The sequence below is a fragment of the Mytilus californianus genome, unplaced genomic scaffold, assembly GCF_021869535.1.
Source record: "Mytilus californianus isolate M0D057914Y unplaced genomic scaffold, xbMytCali1.0.p SCAF_9, whole genome shotgun sequence".
NCBI lineage: Eukaryota > Metazoa > Mollusca > Bivalvia > Mytilida > Mytilidae > Mytilus > Mytilus californianus.
In genome coordinates, this window is record NW_026262745.1 from 54,949,279 (window position 1) to 54,968,535 (window position 19,257).

Here is a 19,257-nt window from a genome sequence, read left to right on the forward strand (position 1 = left end):
AGTAAATTAGATTAAAAACTGTTTTAAAAATGTTTTTAGTTCTATTTACATGACAAACAGCATACTTTGACGTAATTATGGGGTCAAAGGATAAACAATTTGTGTTATTCGTTTATAATTCTTGATTTTATGCATTTCCATACATGATGGGTTAGTTCGAAATAGCTTTGATAGACTTTTTTCCATGGTAGAAAAAAGAAGGGAACTAATTCCCCTACTCCGTTATCATGTAGCTATATATACAATGTATAAACGAAATGCTCTCCCACGATAATACAAATTTCAGAATGGTATTTGTACTAATTTTTAATGGAAATAAGTCTTCCCTTTTGATTCTCTTCAGTATGAGATACACAGTTTTGTTACATTCAAGGTTTCAATTATGAAAAGACCACTCCATACATAAAAAAAGGAAGAAGGAACGATAACTCAAAAAACAATGACAGCCGATGAAGTAACCACGGACTACCGGACAACAATAACATGAATGAATACAGTTTTTGGATTAGAAGGTACAGTGTTTGAAATATAATCAGAACAATCTTGTAATTATCTAAACCATTTTTAATATCGAATATAGAAAGCTGAAAAAATTCCGAAATAACAGTTACATTTCTACCTTTTATTTTCAAATACTACTAAAAATAGTTTGGACAGAATCATTTATTAAAATCTACTCATTTAGTAAGGAATGATTTTACATATACAGAATAAAGACGGGGAATTCGCATATAAGAAAACAAAAATCAAAATATAACACCAAGCTTGTAAACGTACAGAATACACTGAGACTCTGGACTTTCTCTCAAAATTAATCCACAAAAAAAAGTTTCCAATTTTTTATCATAATTGTTTGCTTTTTACAATATGATTATTTGCTTTCAACTATTGGATAACAGAATTTATTGCAGTTATGAAATTGTAACGGCATTCATTTTTATATTATTGGATAACGGCTGTTAAATTGTATTCATATACTAGTACTGTAAACTTGTGGTGGGAGTGCGTTGCTTATCTTTGTTTCGAAGATTTACAATATTGACGAGGAGAAAGCAATATAAACAAATGTCAAACAAGTGGGAGGTTAAGCTGTCTATAAAACAAGGTATAACCTACCATTTTCTTCGACAAATGCCTGTACCAAGTCAGGAATAAGACGGTTATTTTTAATTCAATATGTTTGTCAATGTATTCTAACGTTTGATTTTGTTTGTTTTTTTGGAAGATTTTGCCGTTCACTTTTCGACGTAAGAGTTTTTATTACCCCTTTGGAATCTTTTTAAATCTTGACGAAAAAAGTTAATGCATGGAAAGCGCAAACTTAAAAGCAGGGCATATTGATATAGCATACTAATGTTAATATTATTATCATCAGGAAAACATATATATATAAATATGATATCAAAGGCCCTGTTTACATAAAAATCACAAAGGTATAAAATAGATTGACGTTTTAGCGCATTTTAATTTTTTTTGAAATGTATGACATATGAATATCATCGAACACTTAAACACGAATATATTGGATTGTTACATAATATGCATTCGCATTTGCTCTCCAAATGAATCAATAGTAGCTGACGTGGCAAATGAACTATTCGAAGACATGAGGCTAGATACAAAGCTTCTTTCATCGTACAGACGTCGACTTTATTCTGCATCAGATCCAAAATTTTGTGCCTTCTGATTGGCTTGGCTGCTGGTGCATTTGTACCTACCATAGCAGTTTTATTCATACTTGTTCCTGACCTTGTAAATATACTGAAACCTGTAAATCTGTTAAAATGATGATCATAGAATGCACGAGTAAGGACCAATTGAGCACTGAATTAAAATGTACTTCGAATTTACATCAATTTACATACTAAATAAAGGCAACAGTAGTATACCGCTGTTCAAAAGTCATAAATCGATTGAAAGAAAACAAATCCGGGCTACAAACTAAAACCGAGGGAAACACATCAACTATAAGAGGAAAACAACGGAACAACAGAAACACAGAAGTGCAACAAAAACAAACGCCAACATACATAGAAACGGACCATTTGATAACAACTGCCTGACTTGGTACAGGACATTTTAAGAAAACATGGTGGGTTCAACCTGGTTCTGTGGCTAGCCAAACCTTCCGCGTATATGGCAATGCTAAATAATATCGCTAACACTACGTGACAGGAATACAGTAAAATCAAACGCAAGAATACTCAGCACAGAAAAACACATAAATATATAACATAATAGTACATTAGTAACATGTAAACCGCAGAATAACAACGAACATCTTCCATTAACGACAGCACAGAACTCCACAAACAGTGACGTATTTTTGTGACATATATGTTATCTTGAAATTCATACAATTAAATGGAACGAGATTGAAAAATTAACAATTACTTTCACAATACTAGTCCAAATAATTATCATGGTTATGACGGTACTGAAAGGCTATTTCAAATTAATGCTATGACGACGACTAAGTAATTGAATGTTGCATTTGCGTACATCAATGAAACATTGATTGTCGTCTTTTATATATTACCATTTCATAGAATGACAGTAATCATTTGACATAAACACAGTGTACACTCCTCGATCAAAGCCATGTTTACGCAAGGGTTGTTTTATTTTATCCTCTAGTCGGTTGATAATAGGTATTTTGACAAAATTTGTGCTTTCGCTGCGAGCGTTCCTGATGAAGATAAATCCAGAAAAGCACTTCGGACTCATGAAATTAATAACGTGTTGTTTACATTTGTTACAGGACTTGGTCGATAACTGTGCTGGTAAACTATTATTCCACGAGAGTATCGTCAGTTCAAAAGTCAGTACTTCGTTACTGACATGTTTTATAATAAACCTTTCTAAAATTGCCCGTTTATCAATTTTGAAATGATAAAGAAACTAAGGGTTCAACTCCCTCAGACAAAGTTGACCTTATAAAGATTTGGCTATTTGTTTTGGTCCGTTTCGATTATAAAACTCTTCCTTTGGTTCTTATACATCCTTGGCTTTCAAATATTCGACTGTGAGTGTTCCTGATGAAGGTAAATCAGAAAGCGCTTCGGACGCATGCAATTAATAACGTGTGATTTTTAATCTTTTCCACATTAGATTATGTTTCATTATGTCAAGGTCAAATCTCGAACCCAATCCTAGACCTATTAATAAACATTTTGAAGTCTGAATTCTCACATTGCTCAGATTGACCCTCTTGACCATATGTGGTTGAAAGAAAACACACAATAAACACATACAATCTATCAACAAACAAATGTCAAATAATTTGAACAAAGAAACACATTATTTCGAAAGCAGGTTTAAAATGTTCTTGCTGCTACAGGAAGCTGTGGTCTGTATTATTTGGATATCCATGTGAGTGACGAAAAAACAACTTCCAAATTCTATATAAACATAACAATACCCATGGTTGGTCAAAAATTTATTCAAATTCATCTATCAACATTATCATGTAGATCATGAAATGCTATTTACACACGAAGTTTTTGACAACAATCATTTACTTTGTCATACAAAAAAACGATTATTCCACGAAAGCACACATCAGTCCAGAAACACTTCATAGTGGACTATGTACGCAAATCTCGTTCATAAACTTGGAAAAGATGAATGAATACATTTATGGTTGAATGATAAGTAAATTGGAACACAAAATTGGATTTGACATATTACGCATTTCCAATTCTTGAACGAACTCCAAAATGTGAAAAGTGATGTGACATGAAATCAGTTTTGCGCGAAATATCCCTATATGCGGCAGATATAGACAAAAAGTATAAACAAAAAACAAATAAAAAACACGAACAACAGGATGTTTTAAATCTGCAGTAAAAATGAAATGTTTTAATGTGTTTTATAAAAGTGCAACATTCTGTTCCTGGTTTTAGCAGTTAAAAAAAGAGCAGGATAAGACAAATTCTAAAATGTTGAATTTGGATGAAAGAATTAAATTTACCATCAGCTATGTAATTGAATCCATTGCATTTTGGAAATGATTAGTATTTGTACAAACTATCGGGCTAAAATGTCATAATTTCGAATGTAGGAACTTTCGTATTCCTAAAATCCCATTTTGTACCCGCGTATACAGAATTCATATCCACAACACAACCATTGGATTTGTTTTTTTTTGTATAAGATAGTACAATGCTATTGATTTGGAGTGAATCTGATTAGTGCGTCATATCTTCTTATGAATTGTTTGTATATAATTTTAAATTGGCAAATACGAGATTGCAAAACACAATATCAATCAGACTAGCATTTGGAATAGGTAAATTATCTTACTTAAACTAATCTAATATGAATTAGAATGGATCGATCAGTGATACATTTTAGTAGCACATAGATAATATGCTCTTCAACGTTATGTTAAAAAGTAAAATGTCGAAAATACCAAAACTCCATAGAAAATTAATACGGAAAGTTCCTTATCAAATGACAAAATCAAATGATAAGACACATCAAACGAATAGAACACAACTGTCATATTCCTTACTCATGTTACTTGGTACAGACATTTTCCTTGGTAGAACATTGGGGATTAGGCCTGGTTTTACAAGCTAAACCTCTCACTTATATGACAGTCGCATATAATTCTATTATATTGAAAACAATGTGTGAGCAAACAAAACAGACATAATGGTTTACTTTTATAAATTTTGACTTGGATGGAGAGTTGTCTCATTGGCACTCATACCACATCTTCTTATATCTATAATTGGTAAAAATGTAAAAAATTCGGGTACAGAAGTCAACAAAAACAAACAAATATGTCAACAAAGAAACATAAAATGGCATACAGACACTCTTAAAACAAAGCATATAAGCAAGTGAGTTTGAACATCTTAACTTTGAGCTACGATTACTTTATTGAAGAAACACAGCATACCGTTCTGATTTTTACTAATACTGCGTCGATACCGCTGTAGGTGGGCTATCCATCTAGAGTGGGCCCTCAGCCAAATTGTAAGTGCTTTGATATTGGCATGATTTAGATTATTCATTTTAGTCGTAAACTTAAAGCTAATACATTTATGTACTAAAATTGCACTATGACAGGCAAAATTGACATAGACAATTTAAGTTGTTCAAGAAATAGACTATTCAATATTTTGTTCAGCAGTAGAAAAAGTCATGATTATTTGTTTTCAATAATGGCAATATTCGAAGCAGGGTGGTTTCACATGTTTAATTCAAAAGATTGACTATCTTATGATTTCTTCAAAGGTTTTATGAATTGATTTGATATTTGATCGACTGAACATGTTCTGTAACATCCTGTGTCTAACTGACTTTATCTTTGACTTAGAACTGTTTTTTTAAGGAATGGTTATGTCATTGTGGCTTTGATATGTTTGTTTGTGACATAAAATCGACTGTAATAGCTTTAAATAAGAAAAATATATTACTCGTTAATTGTCCATCGCCAATTCTATACCGAGATACAAAGCATACACCTAAATGTACTCTTAATACTAGAATGGTAGATTATTGTAACTTGCATAATTTACACAAGCCTTCTTTGGAAACGTCCCATCGCTAAAACGGTTAGTTCTATTTGAAGTTTTTAGCTAATATACATCTTAACTGTGATCTTATAAATACAATCTCACTCGTGCACTTAAAACGTATTAAAAAAAAACAAGTGTGAATGTCCTATCGTTTATATATGTGTTGTTTGGTTGCAGTCTGATAGACGAATTATTACAGTGCGGTTAATTTATTTTCCTTTTAAATTTGTCTAAAAGTAGATACATCTATTAGTAAGTAAACTTTTCATATTTAATTGCGAACTATTTGATATTTTAGCATTACATAGTGTTTTGTCGTGGTTTCGTTCATTAATTCGTGTTTTATGAATTTGTACGCCTCATGTGCTCATTTTTATATTACAATGATTAAACAATACATCAGGCTTATACCATATATGATTAAGGAAACGCTTTTAACGAATCGACCGATAAGTCATGAACTGGTCTAAATATAAACATCCATGTCCTTCGGAATATAACTATTCGTAACTACATACGAGTTATGTCATTTTCACTACAATGTTCTTGTGTTGTGGTGTGCAGTTTTGCTGTGTTGTTTTAAGTCTGGAGGTATGTAGCACTCAACTCTTTACATTTAAATGTATATGATACATATTAACCCTGTGTTTAATATTAAAAGTTTGTAATGAATGAATAAAACACCTTATAAATTTCGTGCGTCCGAAGCGCAATTCTAAATTAATCAGCGAACGCACAAAAACATTGGAAGATTTTCGATTGAAATTTATGTGATAAAACCACAGCCAAAACATGTGTTTTTAAACTGTTAGGTAATAACAGGCAGAACTAAGTTATAGAACGTTTCGGTCTAAATTAAAAATTCTCTGCTGTTTCAAATGTGACACAAAATTTTATAATTACTCATTTCAGAATCTCTTACCTGCCTGGAATGTAAAAACATAGTTCAACCACATGACTGTTCTACTGTTACAAAGTGTGGCCCACATGAGGTTTTGTTTTTTATCTTATACCTATGTTATCAAATACGAACATATAACAATGTATAAACATACATGTGCCTATAACTGACGGCAAAGATTATTATTCAAAAATATATTTATTCTGATTATCAATTATAATTTCCAAAAATTGAATAACCCTATTGCAATTGATGACTTACCTTTTTTTATCAAATTTTTAATGTTTGAATTTTGGAATTGACTAAATAAATTGTAGTTACAAATCACACATATTAAGTAAAACACCGGAAGATTACAGTACCGAATTATTTGATTCGATGTATGTCGAAAAGGCATATTTTAATATCAATATGTTATAAACCAGATTAATTATAAAAGTCATCTGTACATGGTTTCCATTACTAAATTATGTATTCGTTATAAAATAATTTCTGACTATCTGTAATGGAATACGATACTTAAATATGATATTTGTTCTGATATTGATTTATGCCAAGTTGTAAAAAACAAAATTAATAAAACGCTGCTCACCGGGTAATATGGAAAAACTTAATAAAAAGTAAAAAGCCCAAAGAAACATCATAAAAGTCAAAATTGTAAAAGACGAAGGGTATGGTCTTCAAGTCCAGTTTGCTTGTTTTAGTGCATTTTGTTTGTTTGTATCTGTCGTAAATGAAAGTCGAAGCTAACAGGTAAGCTCAAATACTTTACAAGCAAACATATCATTGAAACAAAAACGAGGCCAGATGCGTCTAGCTTCAGCAAAACATCTCTTGGATTGCATGCACTTCGGTTGAAAACTCGTGATGAGCAACAAGTTTCAAATCAAGGAACAATAAAGCAATCAGTAAACCAAGAAGGATGCACATTGACAATTGTGATTTGGAACCTAATAAATTCAGAGTTCTTATATCTTAAAAGTTGATATTAAGCTACCGGATTTGTACTTACATGAGCAATATGACGAGGAGGATCTGCTTACCCTTCCAGAGCACATGAGATCACCTTCGGTTTTTGGTGTTTTACGGGTTGCTCAGTCTTAAGTTTTCTATGTTGTATTTTGTGTACTGGTGTTTGTCTTATTATCGTTTTTCGTTTTTTTGTCATGGCGTTGTCAATAGAAATAAGAAGATGTGGTATGAGTGCAAATGAGACAACTCTCCATCCAAGTCACAATGTGTAAAAAGTAAACAATTATAAGTCAAAGTCGGCCTTCAACACGAAGCCTTGGCTCACAACGAAAAGGAGTTTATTTTAGACTAATGAGTTTGAATTCCCTTTGGTATCTTTCGTCTCTCATTCTATGTGCAGAAATAAGATGGAAAAATTGAAAACATTGAACATTTTGAAATTTTGATAAACATTTCCGTTGGTGTATGAATTAGAGTAATGATATGTGTAATATGGGGATTGATTAAACTGATAATATCATGTACATTATTTGAAACATATAACGTTAGTTTTATATGACGTTTTTATTGCAGTTGGTTTGTTTTCAAGAATAGTCAAATAAAATTAACAATAGATGACATACTTTTTATAGAATGTTTTTTTTAACTGAATAAGTAAATTCTTGATAGTATGTGTGTGTTTCTTCCTTTGTAATGCAACTATTTAAACAGAACCTCTGATGAAACATAAAAAGCTAATGTTCGCTTTGTTTGCACGTTATAGAAATGCTACACTGAAAAGCAGATAACAAATGATGGTCACGTTTACTACAACGTAGGATGTGAAGATCAGACTGTAAGTTTAACGATATATACTCTATTATGATAAAGAAAACGATAGAGAAGAAACCAGCAGGCAACCAAAAACATGAAGTCGAATAAGATATACAACGATATGGTCAAAACGAAAAAGACAAAAAAAAAAAAACCAAACAAACAAACAAACAACAGTACATAAAAGGATACACATATATCAAAGATTGAGTAACACGAACCCCACCAAAATTTAGGACTGATCTCATATTCTCCTCAAGAGTAAGCATTGTTATAGTAATGGAAATCTAAGTGTTACTCATAGAAAATAAACATTTCGTGATAAAGTAAATTTTGTCTTGATAGGAGAAAAGAGGATGGGATGGTGGATTCGACAAGTTGAAATATTAGTGTTCATCTGTGTTACAGATATTCTATAACCCAGAGACGATAATTTGTGATAAAACATTCTGGCAGATATGGTATTGAATAATGTTTTTTAAGGTACCACTGTTTTACATTCCTGGTCTGTTTTTAAACTCAGTATTGAAATTTATATACTGAATTATTATTGTAGTGTATAAAATATATTTTTCAAACCTGTGAAACATTTATTCGCAAGGTCATCAAATATATTTTAACTGCAAAGATTCTCTATATGTTCCTCTTCTTTTTTTTGCAGATATGCTTAAGGAGCGCTCCGTTTGGAAAAAGAGATACCACAACAATATGCTCAAATTGTTGTGATTCTGATTTATGTAATATTAACAACCATTGTGTATCAGGTATGTTACAATCACTTATCCGTACACATTGCTTTTTCTAATCTACTATGGAAAATGTTCAATTGTTAACATATTTCTTTCATGAGGCGTAATTAATAATTTTGCAGTTGCAAAAATACATATGTGTAACGGCATTATTTTGAATTTGTCTCTTCTGTATTGAAGAGTCTGTGGCGTATTTTGGTAATACAAGAAATAAAAGACATTTTAATATCTTTATAACTAAGCTTTAATTAAATTGCACGTTATGTTATCTTGTTTTTTAATTTACGAAGTTGGTAATCAGAATATAAATCGATTGACCGTGTTTACAGTTTTTCATTTATGTACCACTGGGTCGGTGTCACTGCTTATTGCAACTCAATTAGTGATGTTAAAATCTTCTCAGAATCGGACCTGATCAAATTAAAGCAATGTATTCATATTTCATGTCACACAGACGACGTATTTTGATAAATCATATAAGTCAACGGACTCATTGCGGCAACTTATATGTACCTTGTTTAGTATTGAGGCCCTTGAATCTTAAATGATCTGGCTTGCATAACCTTATGTATTTAGTGTACCCGATGATGATAACTATGGAAAAGCGTGTCATATCTGATTTGTTTATAACGCAGATGCGGAATTCCTTTTGTATTTTCATATTCGTCTTCTCAACGATAGCGTGTTCAATTTGCATACTTAACCTTATGTAATGTAAAACATAAAAGAAAATTATCGGCTTAAATTGCTTAACCATGACAAGTAGAACTGCGGTGATGACATATTTCAGCGTAATTACCTTTTACATCTGAAATTGAACACAAATGGTACATTTGACCAGCATTACTCCAATCTTTGATTAAAACAAAAAAAAAAAAAAATACGTACAATGATCCATTAATTTTACTGATATCTTTATCATATTTGATAAGAAGGTCATCAGTAAGACAGCAATTAGTGGGCAGCTATTTTGTCATTCGTTGCTATAACATGCCATGATATCCAAGTATGAACATAAATCAACATTTCACACGTGAGATACATCCTGTTATTTCAATCCTCTGACGTCATGCAATATCAAGTGTTGTAAAAACGTTATCAACGACACTCCATTTTAAGTGCAAACTAGAGGGAAAATTATAGATGTTATAATTCACTACATTTTGTATTAATTTCTGTTAAATATCAGCAATGAAGAAGAATAACTAATCCACGGATAACAATATCGAAAAATATTCATCGCGTTGCCGCACAACAGAGATGATAGACGCACGCACTACGCACAGTCATGCATTAAAATGTTATTCGGTTACTCGTTGAACATTTTTTGGACATTAGAATTTTTATTTTTCATTCTATGAGAATATTTGAGTCTCTACATATCTGGGGATGTGATGTCTTTTTGAAAATTTTATTTATGCAGTCGGGAATCCAACCTTTGTTAATAGTTTGAAATATTGCTATGCATGTTCAAGTGGAAGACCAACGTCGGACGATTGTAACCAAATTACAGCGTGCGCACAAGACCAGGTATATAACTTATATATAGAATTTTCAAATGACACATTCAAGATCAGCTGAAGAGAACGATTAAGGACACACTGATGCTGATGACAAGTAATTCAATATGTTTTATATACCAATATCTGAACTAACATCAGTGTTTTGTGTAATTAGTCAATTTGATCATGTAACGATGCTAAAAGAATAAAACACAGTTCTTTACACAGCGACAGTATTTCATTTGGATTGCAAAGCTATCCTTTTGAAATGAAATCTTAAATTCTTACAATTTCCAAGCATATAATAATGTGTAGATTCGACCGATTAGTTTTTTCTAATTTATATAACTAGGTTGTTCCAACCAATATTTTAAAGTGCTTCTATTTGTTAACCTTCATCAGAACGCTTAAACCTATACCTTTTCGCGAATCAGGCTTTACTTGTAGAAAACTTATTAAAAACGGTATTTCACATCCTAAATTTTACTGTAGTATTTTACTTAAAGCGCAGAAATCACTATGTGATCCGTGTAAACTCATTGACTCTTTAAACAAACTTATTAGTAAAGGTTATCTTATTAATATAATTGTAATAAGATCTTTGAATATTGTTTACATTGGCACCAACATCGATTTCGTCATCAACAAATTAAAACATAACTAAATTTGTATTGTTTTCGAATGGTTTTTGGGATGTATAAATACACATTCACGATTTTTAGAGATTGCTTTATCTATATATAACATGATACATATTTATTATAAGGTTACATCCTAACGGTCCTACTGCCTGTCGATACTTTTATTTTGGCATTGCACAAGTCATGTCTTCTTTCACTGTCCATGGCGTTAAAACACTAAATCCGTGGGATGGGTTTTAATTGATTTTAGTCTCTGATGCATGATTTTTTTATTGTTAATTGTTATTGGCTTTTACCTAGCTTTCAGTAACTGCGAGTACTCTCAAATCGTACTTTCGTGTTAATTTGACCTGTTGACACAATTTGTAATGCATTTCTGTAATTCAAGGTTAACTTATTTTATGTTATATCTCGTTTCACTATTTTTAATATGTACCACCTTTGAGTATTCAGTATGACGATAAATTTTCACTTGTGTACTCGTACTCTAAACAACAAATTTTTTAATTTTGTAAAAAATATTTACATCCGTACTCCTAACAACAAAATTATTATATTTAAATTTACCTGTGTACGTTGTTTTATTTAACGCCATTTTTATCCCAGGTAAGAGTTGTCCTATTGACACTCTTCCTACATCTTTTTTTATTACTACCTGTAACGTCTATGTTATATAAGCACCTACGTTTTAATATTGTATTTATAGTGTGTCATAGATCAAACTTATTCGTTTAGTGTATGTTTACTTGTTTTTGTTTAAATGTCTTTTTGATCGAGTTAAGCCATTTCAATTGATATTTTATAGTGTGTCTTTTTGTGTTGCTAACACTACTGTCTCAGGATATGTTGAAGGCTGGCGCCTGTTAAAACGTTTAAACCCGCTTCATTTTTATGCACATGTCCTAAGTCAGGAGCCTGTTGGTCAGTGGTTGTCGTTTGTTGGTGTGGTTCATAGGTGTTTCTCGTTTCTCGTTTTTTATATAGATTAGACCGTTGGTTTTTCCTGTTTGAATTGTTTTACACTAGTCATTTTTGGGGCCCTTTATAGCTTGCTGTTCGGTGTGGATCAAGGCTCCGTGTTGAAGACCATATTTCGACCTATAATTATTAATATTTTATACATTGTGACTTGGATGGAGAGTTGTGTCATTGGCACTCATATAAAAAAAAATATTATAACGGACTTAAAGTATTTAAATGTTCATTAATTAGGTATTTATTTGCTTGAAAATATGATAAAAAAGAATAAACAAAGATTATGCAATCATCAAATGTAAAGCGCCCATCTCAAACATTTGCCTGTTCAATAGAGGTTATTATCCGATTAAGTTGTTAGTTACATAATAAAACTGTTCTATTGGCTTGTGATATTATTATTATGTTTTGTCCTTTAATCCTTAAGTGTGTTTCTGTATGGATCACTGGTATAACTGTTGTTTGAACAGTTTCACAGTTCAGTTAATGTTATGTAAGGTAAACAATGTAAACATGCATATACAGTTGTATATTCCGATGATATGTATTCAATTGTTTATTATGCATTTAAGCTGCACTTTAATCGCGTCTATTTTGTCCGCCTAATATATGACTACCGCAAAATTCGTGAAAATATATATGAGATACAACCATATCTTTCTATCTTTGCAGTTGTGTCCCGTTGTACGTTAATCATATAGTTTTTAATATAAGATAATTGAATCAAATACAATTTAATATAAGAAATAAATGGTCACCCGTATGACCAGGAAAGATGACACGTCAACCAAGCAAAAACGATAAAATGTTGGTACTGCTTGCATTGTGCATAATTCATGTATTGTGATTGTTGTTTAACATATAAGTCACATTGAAATTAAGCAACACTCAATTTTTCGTTATCTTGACATGATTATTAGCCTGAAAGGTTCTGTGTTCACGTATATATCGTCCACTGTTCTTCGGTAATTCACCAGTAACTATCGGAGTCTAATATCTTAAACTACAAAGTGCAATCAGTAAATGTTTAACTGTATACAAAGGGTCCTTCAATATCCAAAACAGCTAAAAGCAAAGACGAAGGGTGTTGGAAACATTTTTTTGTAATTATGGTTAAAAATACAACTAGTATTACTATTAAAACAATGTTATTACGCAATGCTTTTTTTTTTACAGTTATGTCAAATAAAAGAAATATTCAACTTGTTTAAAGAAGCAAGATGGATAACCGGATGTGCAGAAAAACAGGCATGTAGTTAATATTTGAGTATTGATTCATTAATATACTTTATAGGGCCAAACTGATAGACGAACTATATAAATATGTGGCGAATAAAGTGTTTAATATCTTGTTTCAAGAATATTTTGCGTTGTAAAATCTGAAGCTAATTTAAATATGCATGACAGATTATAAAAAAAACTAGAAGCCAAATGGAATTTGCTGGTACATAATTATTATTTTTCCTAACAAAATCAAAATAGGAAAAAATAACATTGTCCGTTTTTTGTAGCATCTTTAACATATTGTATTCATTCTTACATTAACAAAGAAATATATTTTGTAAAGGATTTTGATCGTCCTCTTACCCGATAAGACGTGCCAATTCTTATTCTCTTTTTCATTTTATTCGAAGTCCTATAAATCATTATGTATCAGTAGGACGAAGAATTATTAACTGATTCTATTTTTAGCAATGCGATGCAATCAGCCAACAGGTACATAATGAATGCAGTAACAGATGTTGTGGACAAAACCTATGTAATGCAGGGTGCAACAATACAACAATACCAACAGTATCAGCAAACCAGCTAGTCTGTGAGTAAATTAGATAATAAATCAAACGCCATCCTTTCCCAATGAAATGTAAAACAAATATACATATATATATACTAAGTACTGTGTTATTAATACTAACAGTGCGCACGGAATTCACATCATGTGTTGGTTTTTAAAATGTATTTCATCTTTTAAAACCCACGAGCATTACTACGGGTGCCACATGTGAAGCAGGATCTACTTACCTACTCTTCTGGAGCACCTGAGATCACCCACGGATTTTGGTGGGGTTCCTGTTGCTCAGTCTTTAGTTTTCCTTGTTGTGTTTGGTGAACTGTTTGTCTTTCCGTCTATTTTCGTTTTAGCCACGGCATTGTCAGTTTGTTTTCGACTTATGAGTTTGAACATCCCTTTCGCCTCTCTTTTCAATTACACAGCATAAATACAAAATCATTGTAACAACATTATAAAAGTTAAGAATAGTTTCAGCATATTAAAGGACAGACAGTCGTACAATAGTTTAATATCGTGAGTAATAAAGACAAATCAATAGCAAACGATTGAAAATAACATTTAATAAATTGCGTGCGTTCTAATGACTCTTTTTGATTTACCTTCATTAGGAACGCTCATACCCAAACATTTGATAATCAAAGGTCAACTTTGCAGGAGGGATATAGATCCTTATTTTCTTAATGATTTCTAAGATTATCCGCTGAGATCCATTTTTCTATCATTCAGTATGGATTCAAAATGAGATTTATTTAACTATAATACAGTAAATAAGGATACATTATCCATTTGACGTGACTCTGTGCTTATGTATCCCGTCATACTTTGAATGACATAATTATTTTATTTATTAATGTTACTTTTACTGTTGAGTCTATTTTTGGTGATTTACATTTGACGTGACTCTGTACTTATGTATATCGTCATACGTTGTACCACACAATTATTTTATTTTATTTATTAACATTACTTTTACTGTAAAGTCTATTTTTATAGAGATAAATAAAATCGTATAATATAAGCAAAATGAGGATGTTAAATTTGATGAATGCCTTTTTGTGCTTCTTCGTTACATTTGTTTGTTTTTATAGTGATTAAGATGATAACACAATGTTGACTGCTGTACCCCTATTTTTGACATTTTTACCTATTGTGTCTGTTTGTTTTGTTCACGAATCGTTGTCAATATAATGGAATTTGATGCGACTGTCATACAAGTGAGAGGTTTAGCTAGCTATAAAACCAGGTTCAATCCACCATTTTCTACATAAGAAAATGCCTGTACCAAGTCAGGAAGATGACAGTTGTTATCCATTCGTTTGATGTGTTTGTTTTTTTGATTTTTGCCATTTGATTGGGGACTTTCCTTTTTGAATTTTCCTCGGAGTTCAGTATTTTTGTGATTTTACTTTTTAACAATGTTAACATGTATATAAAATAAACACACAATCGAATCTTTTATCTGTTTCCTAAATGAACGACGGTGAAAAACAGCCAAAAATAGGTTCAATTTTGATACCCTCACGTTGAATGCAATAAGAAATATACTATGAAACTTTTTATGTAATATATCCCATCTTTAGCTTTGTATTATTTGTAATGTTATTAGTTATAGCTATAAATATCTTGAATGTAAATTTACAATTTTAGCAAAACTAAGTTGTACATTTGACGGAAAAAATACCTGTTTCTGGGCCTCAGAGAGCAATCATCAAAAAGGTATTACACAGTGGGAGTTTGATTCTTCCAACAAAACATTAACTGGTCTACCTACGCAAGATCACACAACTGGTAATGATTTTTGTATTATTTGACAGTAATCCCATCGACTAGATTTCGGACGATGGGTAATGCTTTAAATTGTACATGTAAATTGTTTATATTACAGCTTTATTTGACAAAATATCATAATTGTTAGATTTTGGTAGAAATCGTTATGCTTTGACAACTTTTGAAATCACAAGTACATAACAAATTCTAAAACAGCTGGATCGTGTTAAAGGCAATAACAAAGGCAACAAACTGCAGCAGAATAAACCATCGTGTATTTGATCGGAATCACAACAAATTAAAGACACAGTTCTTTAAATAATTTTAATTCACCAGATTTATATTTTTTTTTACTGGATACTTTTAACTTGGATGAATCATACGTATCAATAAAAAAATAAGAAGATGTGGTATGATTGCCAATGAACAACTCTCCATCAGAGACCACATGACATAGAAGTTAACAATTATAGGTCACCGTAAGGCCTTCAACAGTGAGCAAATCCCGTATATTCATTTCGAAGATGCCGTCACAGAATAGCTTAAATCTTTTAAGAAAACATTTCACACAGGAATTTTAAAATCGTGTGACCAAAGATGAACTGGTAACAATGTTAAATACAATTTTGCTTAAAGCGTAAATGTTTTGATTGAAAAGAGTGGAACCTTAGCTTCTTTATAATTTATCAACGTAACCGGAGATATAAAGAAAGACATATAACCTATTTCTATTCAATTTTTTACAAATGTTTTATAAACTTAGCCCTAGCGTTGGGAGGATTCTTTGATGTCTGTGTTAACGATATGCTTTCGAGGAATTAAAGATGACCGTTAAGCTTATTTGTACACCATGGCGTGTCAATTTAGGTGCCTAGACCAAAACATTATCCTAAAAATCTGGATCAACCTTATCCAATATCTTTAAAAATAAGAATGCATAAATTAATAAACAAACATTAGACTGAAAATAAAGAAAGACACTTGATCAGTATAGTGTTTCCGAAGAGATTTTCTTGGTTTGGCTTCATTATCACCACTCATACCCAAAATGTTTAAAAACCAATAATACACAAATACTTGACTACACGAGGAGCTTTACGACCAAAATGACATAAAATTTATATCATCTCAACTTTCCCTGAGGAAGTTGGAGCTTTAGTTTCTTAATAGTTTCTGAATTATCAACGGAAGTCTTTTATAAGTTCACTAAGGCTTTAATACTAAAACTCTGAATTCTGAGTACACCAACGCCAGTTAATTTTTCCGAAGTTAGGAACCTCATTAGAGGTTTGTATCATAATACATCTGCATCCAGGGGAAGTTAAAGTTTAACAGACATGTAAGATATACACACTCTTTGTAACTGATGCCCGTATGTGACTCACAATGTGCCTTTTCATTTTAATTGTTTTAAGGTTGCTTTTTTATTCATGAATACTCAACATCACTTTTCATTCATAATTGTTGTCATTAATTGTGTATTAATATATTATATTTAATTCACGATTAATTATTTAATATTTCAATTATGATGATATATTTAACTGCATAATTATTCAAATTATAAATTCTTGTTTATCATTACTGGTAACATCAGAATAAATAAATAACATAAACAAGAGATGGACGATGACAGAATGATGGATATGTGTTTGAAAATAGTAGAACACATTACAAAGGTATCATGGTGTATCATATATCTCAGATTTAAGCATAGCTACCTAAAATGTATTACAACGATGTTTATATATCATACATGATTTTAAAACAAAAACCTTTCGACATATTGCCAGGCATATATTAGAGAATATGCTTGATCTAGATAGAATTTCTCAAAAATGATTTACAATTAACGTAACCATAATCCCGTCTTTTTTCCTCAAATGTATACCAAAACAAATTAGACATATCAGCGAATGTGTACTTACTAGAGCAACACAATGGATGCAGAGAAGGCTCTATGTATCCTTCTTGAGCATCAGAGATCACACCTGTGGGCTTTTTGTTTCTCAGTCGTTAGTATTCTAGGATACATTATGTAGACTGTTGTTTGTCTTTTGGTCGTTTTCTTTTTTTGTCATGGCGTTGGTAGTTGGTATTGAACTTACGAGTTTGAATATCTCAACGCTTGAAAACTTTTGGTATCTGGGGAATAGGGATACAGTATATGTCTTTTGTTTGTATAATATGTAATTAAATCATTATTCTTCCCTAGTTGCAAATGTGTTTTACATTCTATTCATTACAGGTCAAGGAATCTTTTTGTTTGCTAAAATGGATTCTCATCATAGCGGTTATATATCACTGACGTCACCGACATTTCAACCAAATGTATCGTATTGTCTCAGTCTTTGGTATTCTACGACAGATCAAAATATCATGAAATTATTTGTTTTGGTAAAGTTCTTTTTTGTTCTTCTTCTTGCAAATAATGCTCTTAAACGTTGATATTTATTTTAAATATAAATGCAAAACTATATAATGTTTTAGTATTCAAAAGATATAGCTTTGAATGTACTGTAAAGCGGGTATTTGATAGCATTGGCGTTGTATAAACTGATACAAAATGCTATTAGCATTATGTCTGCTTATTTCAAAAATCAAATCTCTATTACTAGTGGTCAAGTTATTCGTTAGAAGAAAGCATTAGAAAGGGTTTCTTGAATATATGGCATTAATGTAATAGAACATTTTATTTGTATTTCTTTATTAAACTTCACCATGAAAGTTCTGATATAAATGATGACAAAGTAAAAGATGTTTATATACATAAAAAGTTATATAAAACTAATTGTATGATCGAATGTTGTATATGAAAGCATATTTTTGATTAAGAGTGTCATCATCAAAGTTAAAGATATGCAAAAAGACAGCAACAATATGCACGATTTGTATCTGTTTATTAAGATGACGTCATACTTTCTTCTTATTACCATTGAATCTGATACGCCATTCTGTATTGCAGGATGTCAAGTCAAGACATAGACACGTGTATCGTTTAGTGGCTCAAGTTGGAAATGAATGGAAAAAGTTCCAAACAACTCTACACCAAACATATTCGTTTAAAATAAGGATCGAAGCACATATTATTGCACATTCAAACAGACAACAAAGCCCAGCGTCCATCGACGATATAAAAGTTTTAGGAGGGCCTTGTAATTAAATATTGAATAAACATTTAAAAAAATCAAAAGCTTGTAGATTAACATAACGAAGTCTATTAAAAAATATAATTATAACATTTAAGATTAAACTAAATTAATATTCATTTAAGGTGGTTTGGGATCATAAACACTATAACTCCAATCACCGAACACATATATTACAAGCTAATGTTTACACTGAAATGATAAAAGTTTGACACAGAAGTACATTTTTTTTAAATCAATTTTGTTTGTATTAAAGACATTTCTGCATGTGTATATAATACATACAATTTTACAAATATGTAAATTTGGATTCATTTAAACAGGTGAAGAATTCGTCTTAAAAGTGCAAACGATCAGATATTTGATCTACAAAATATAGTTAAGTAAAATTTTAATTGTTTTGATTTGTGTCAAGAAAAACGAATCCCCATAATTTTTATCTTTAATGTACCGACCGTTTTCCGC

At 31.2% G+C, this 19,257-nt stretch overlaps 1 protein-coding gene and 1 long non-coding RNA gene across 2 annotated transcripts; both read left to right on the forward strand.

Annotated features, from left to right (window-relative positions):
• Positions 1 to 6,420: 6,420 nt before the first annotated feature.
• On the forward strand, positions 6,421 to 8,977 carry LOC127716228 (uncharacterized). The gene is made up of 3 exons (XR_007988820.1): positions 6,421 to 6,523; positions 8,168 to 8,239; positions 8,879 to 8,977. It is a non-coding gene; the product is annotated as an uncharacterized LOC127716228 (long non-coding RNA).
• Positions 8,978 to 9,062: 85 nt separating this feature from the next.
• LOC127715956 (apical endosomal glycoprotein-like) lies at positions 9,063 to 18,889 on the forward strand. The gene is made up of 7 exons (XM_052222061.1): positions 9,063 to 9,069; positions 10,390 to 10,496; positions 13,261 to 13,332; positions 13,777 to 13,900; positions 15,524 to 15,664; positions 17,892 to 18,040; positions 18,609 to 18,889. Exons 1-7 carry the CDS (start codon positions 9,063 to 9,065, stop codon positions 18,804 to 18,806), a joined length of 798 nt encoding a protein of 265 aa, XP_052078021.1. The 3' UTR covers positions 18,807 to 18,889.
• Positions 18,890 to 19,257: the final 368 nt, after the last annotated feature.

What these genes read in the sequence shown, in the direction of transcription:
- LOC127715956 (XM_052222061.1), top strand. An exon ending in CCGGATGTGCAGAAAAACAG is followed by an intron (nt 13,333 to 13,776) that starts GCATGTAGTTAA and finishes TTCTATTTTTAG; the next exon opens with CAATGCGATGCAATCAGCCA. An exon ending in ATCAGCAAACCAGCTAGTCT is followed by an intron (nt 13,901 to 15,523) that starts GTGAGTAAATTA and finishes TTACAATTTTAG; the next exon opens with CAAAACTAAGTTGTACATTT.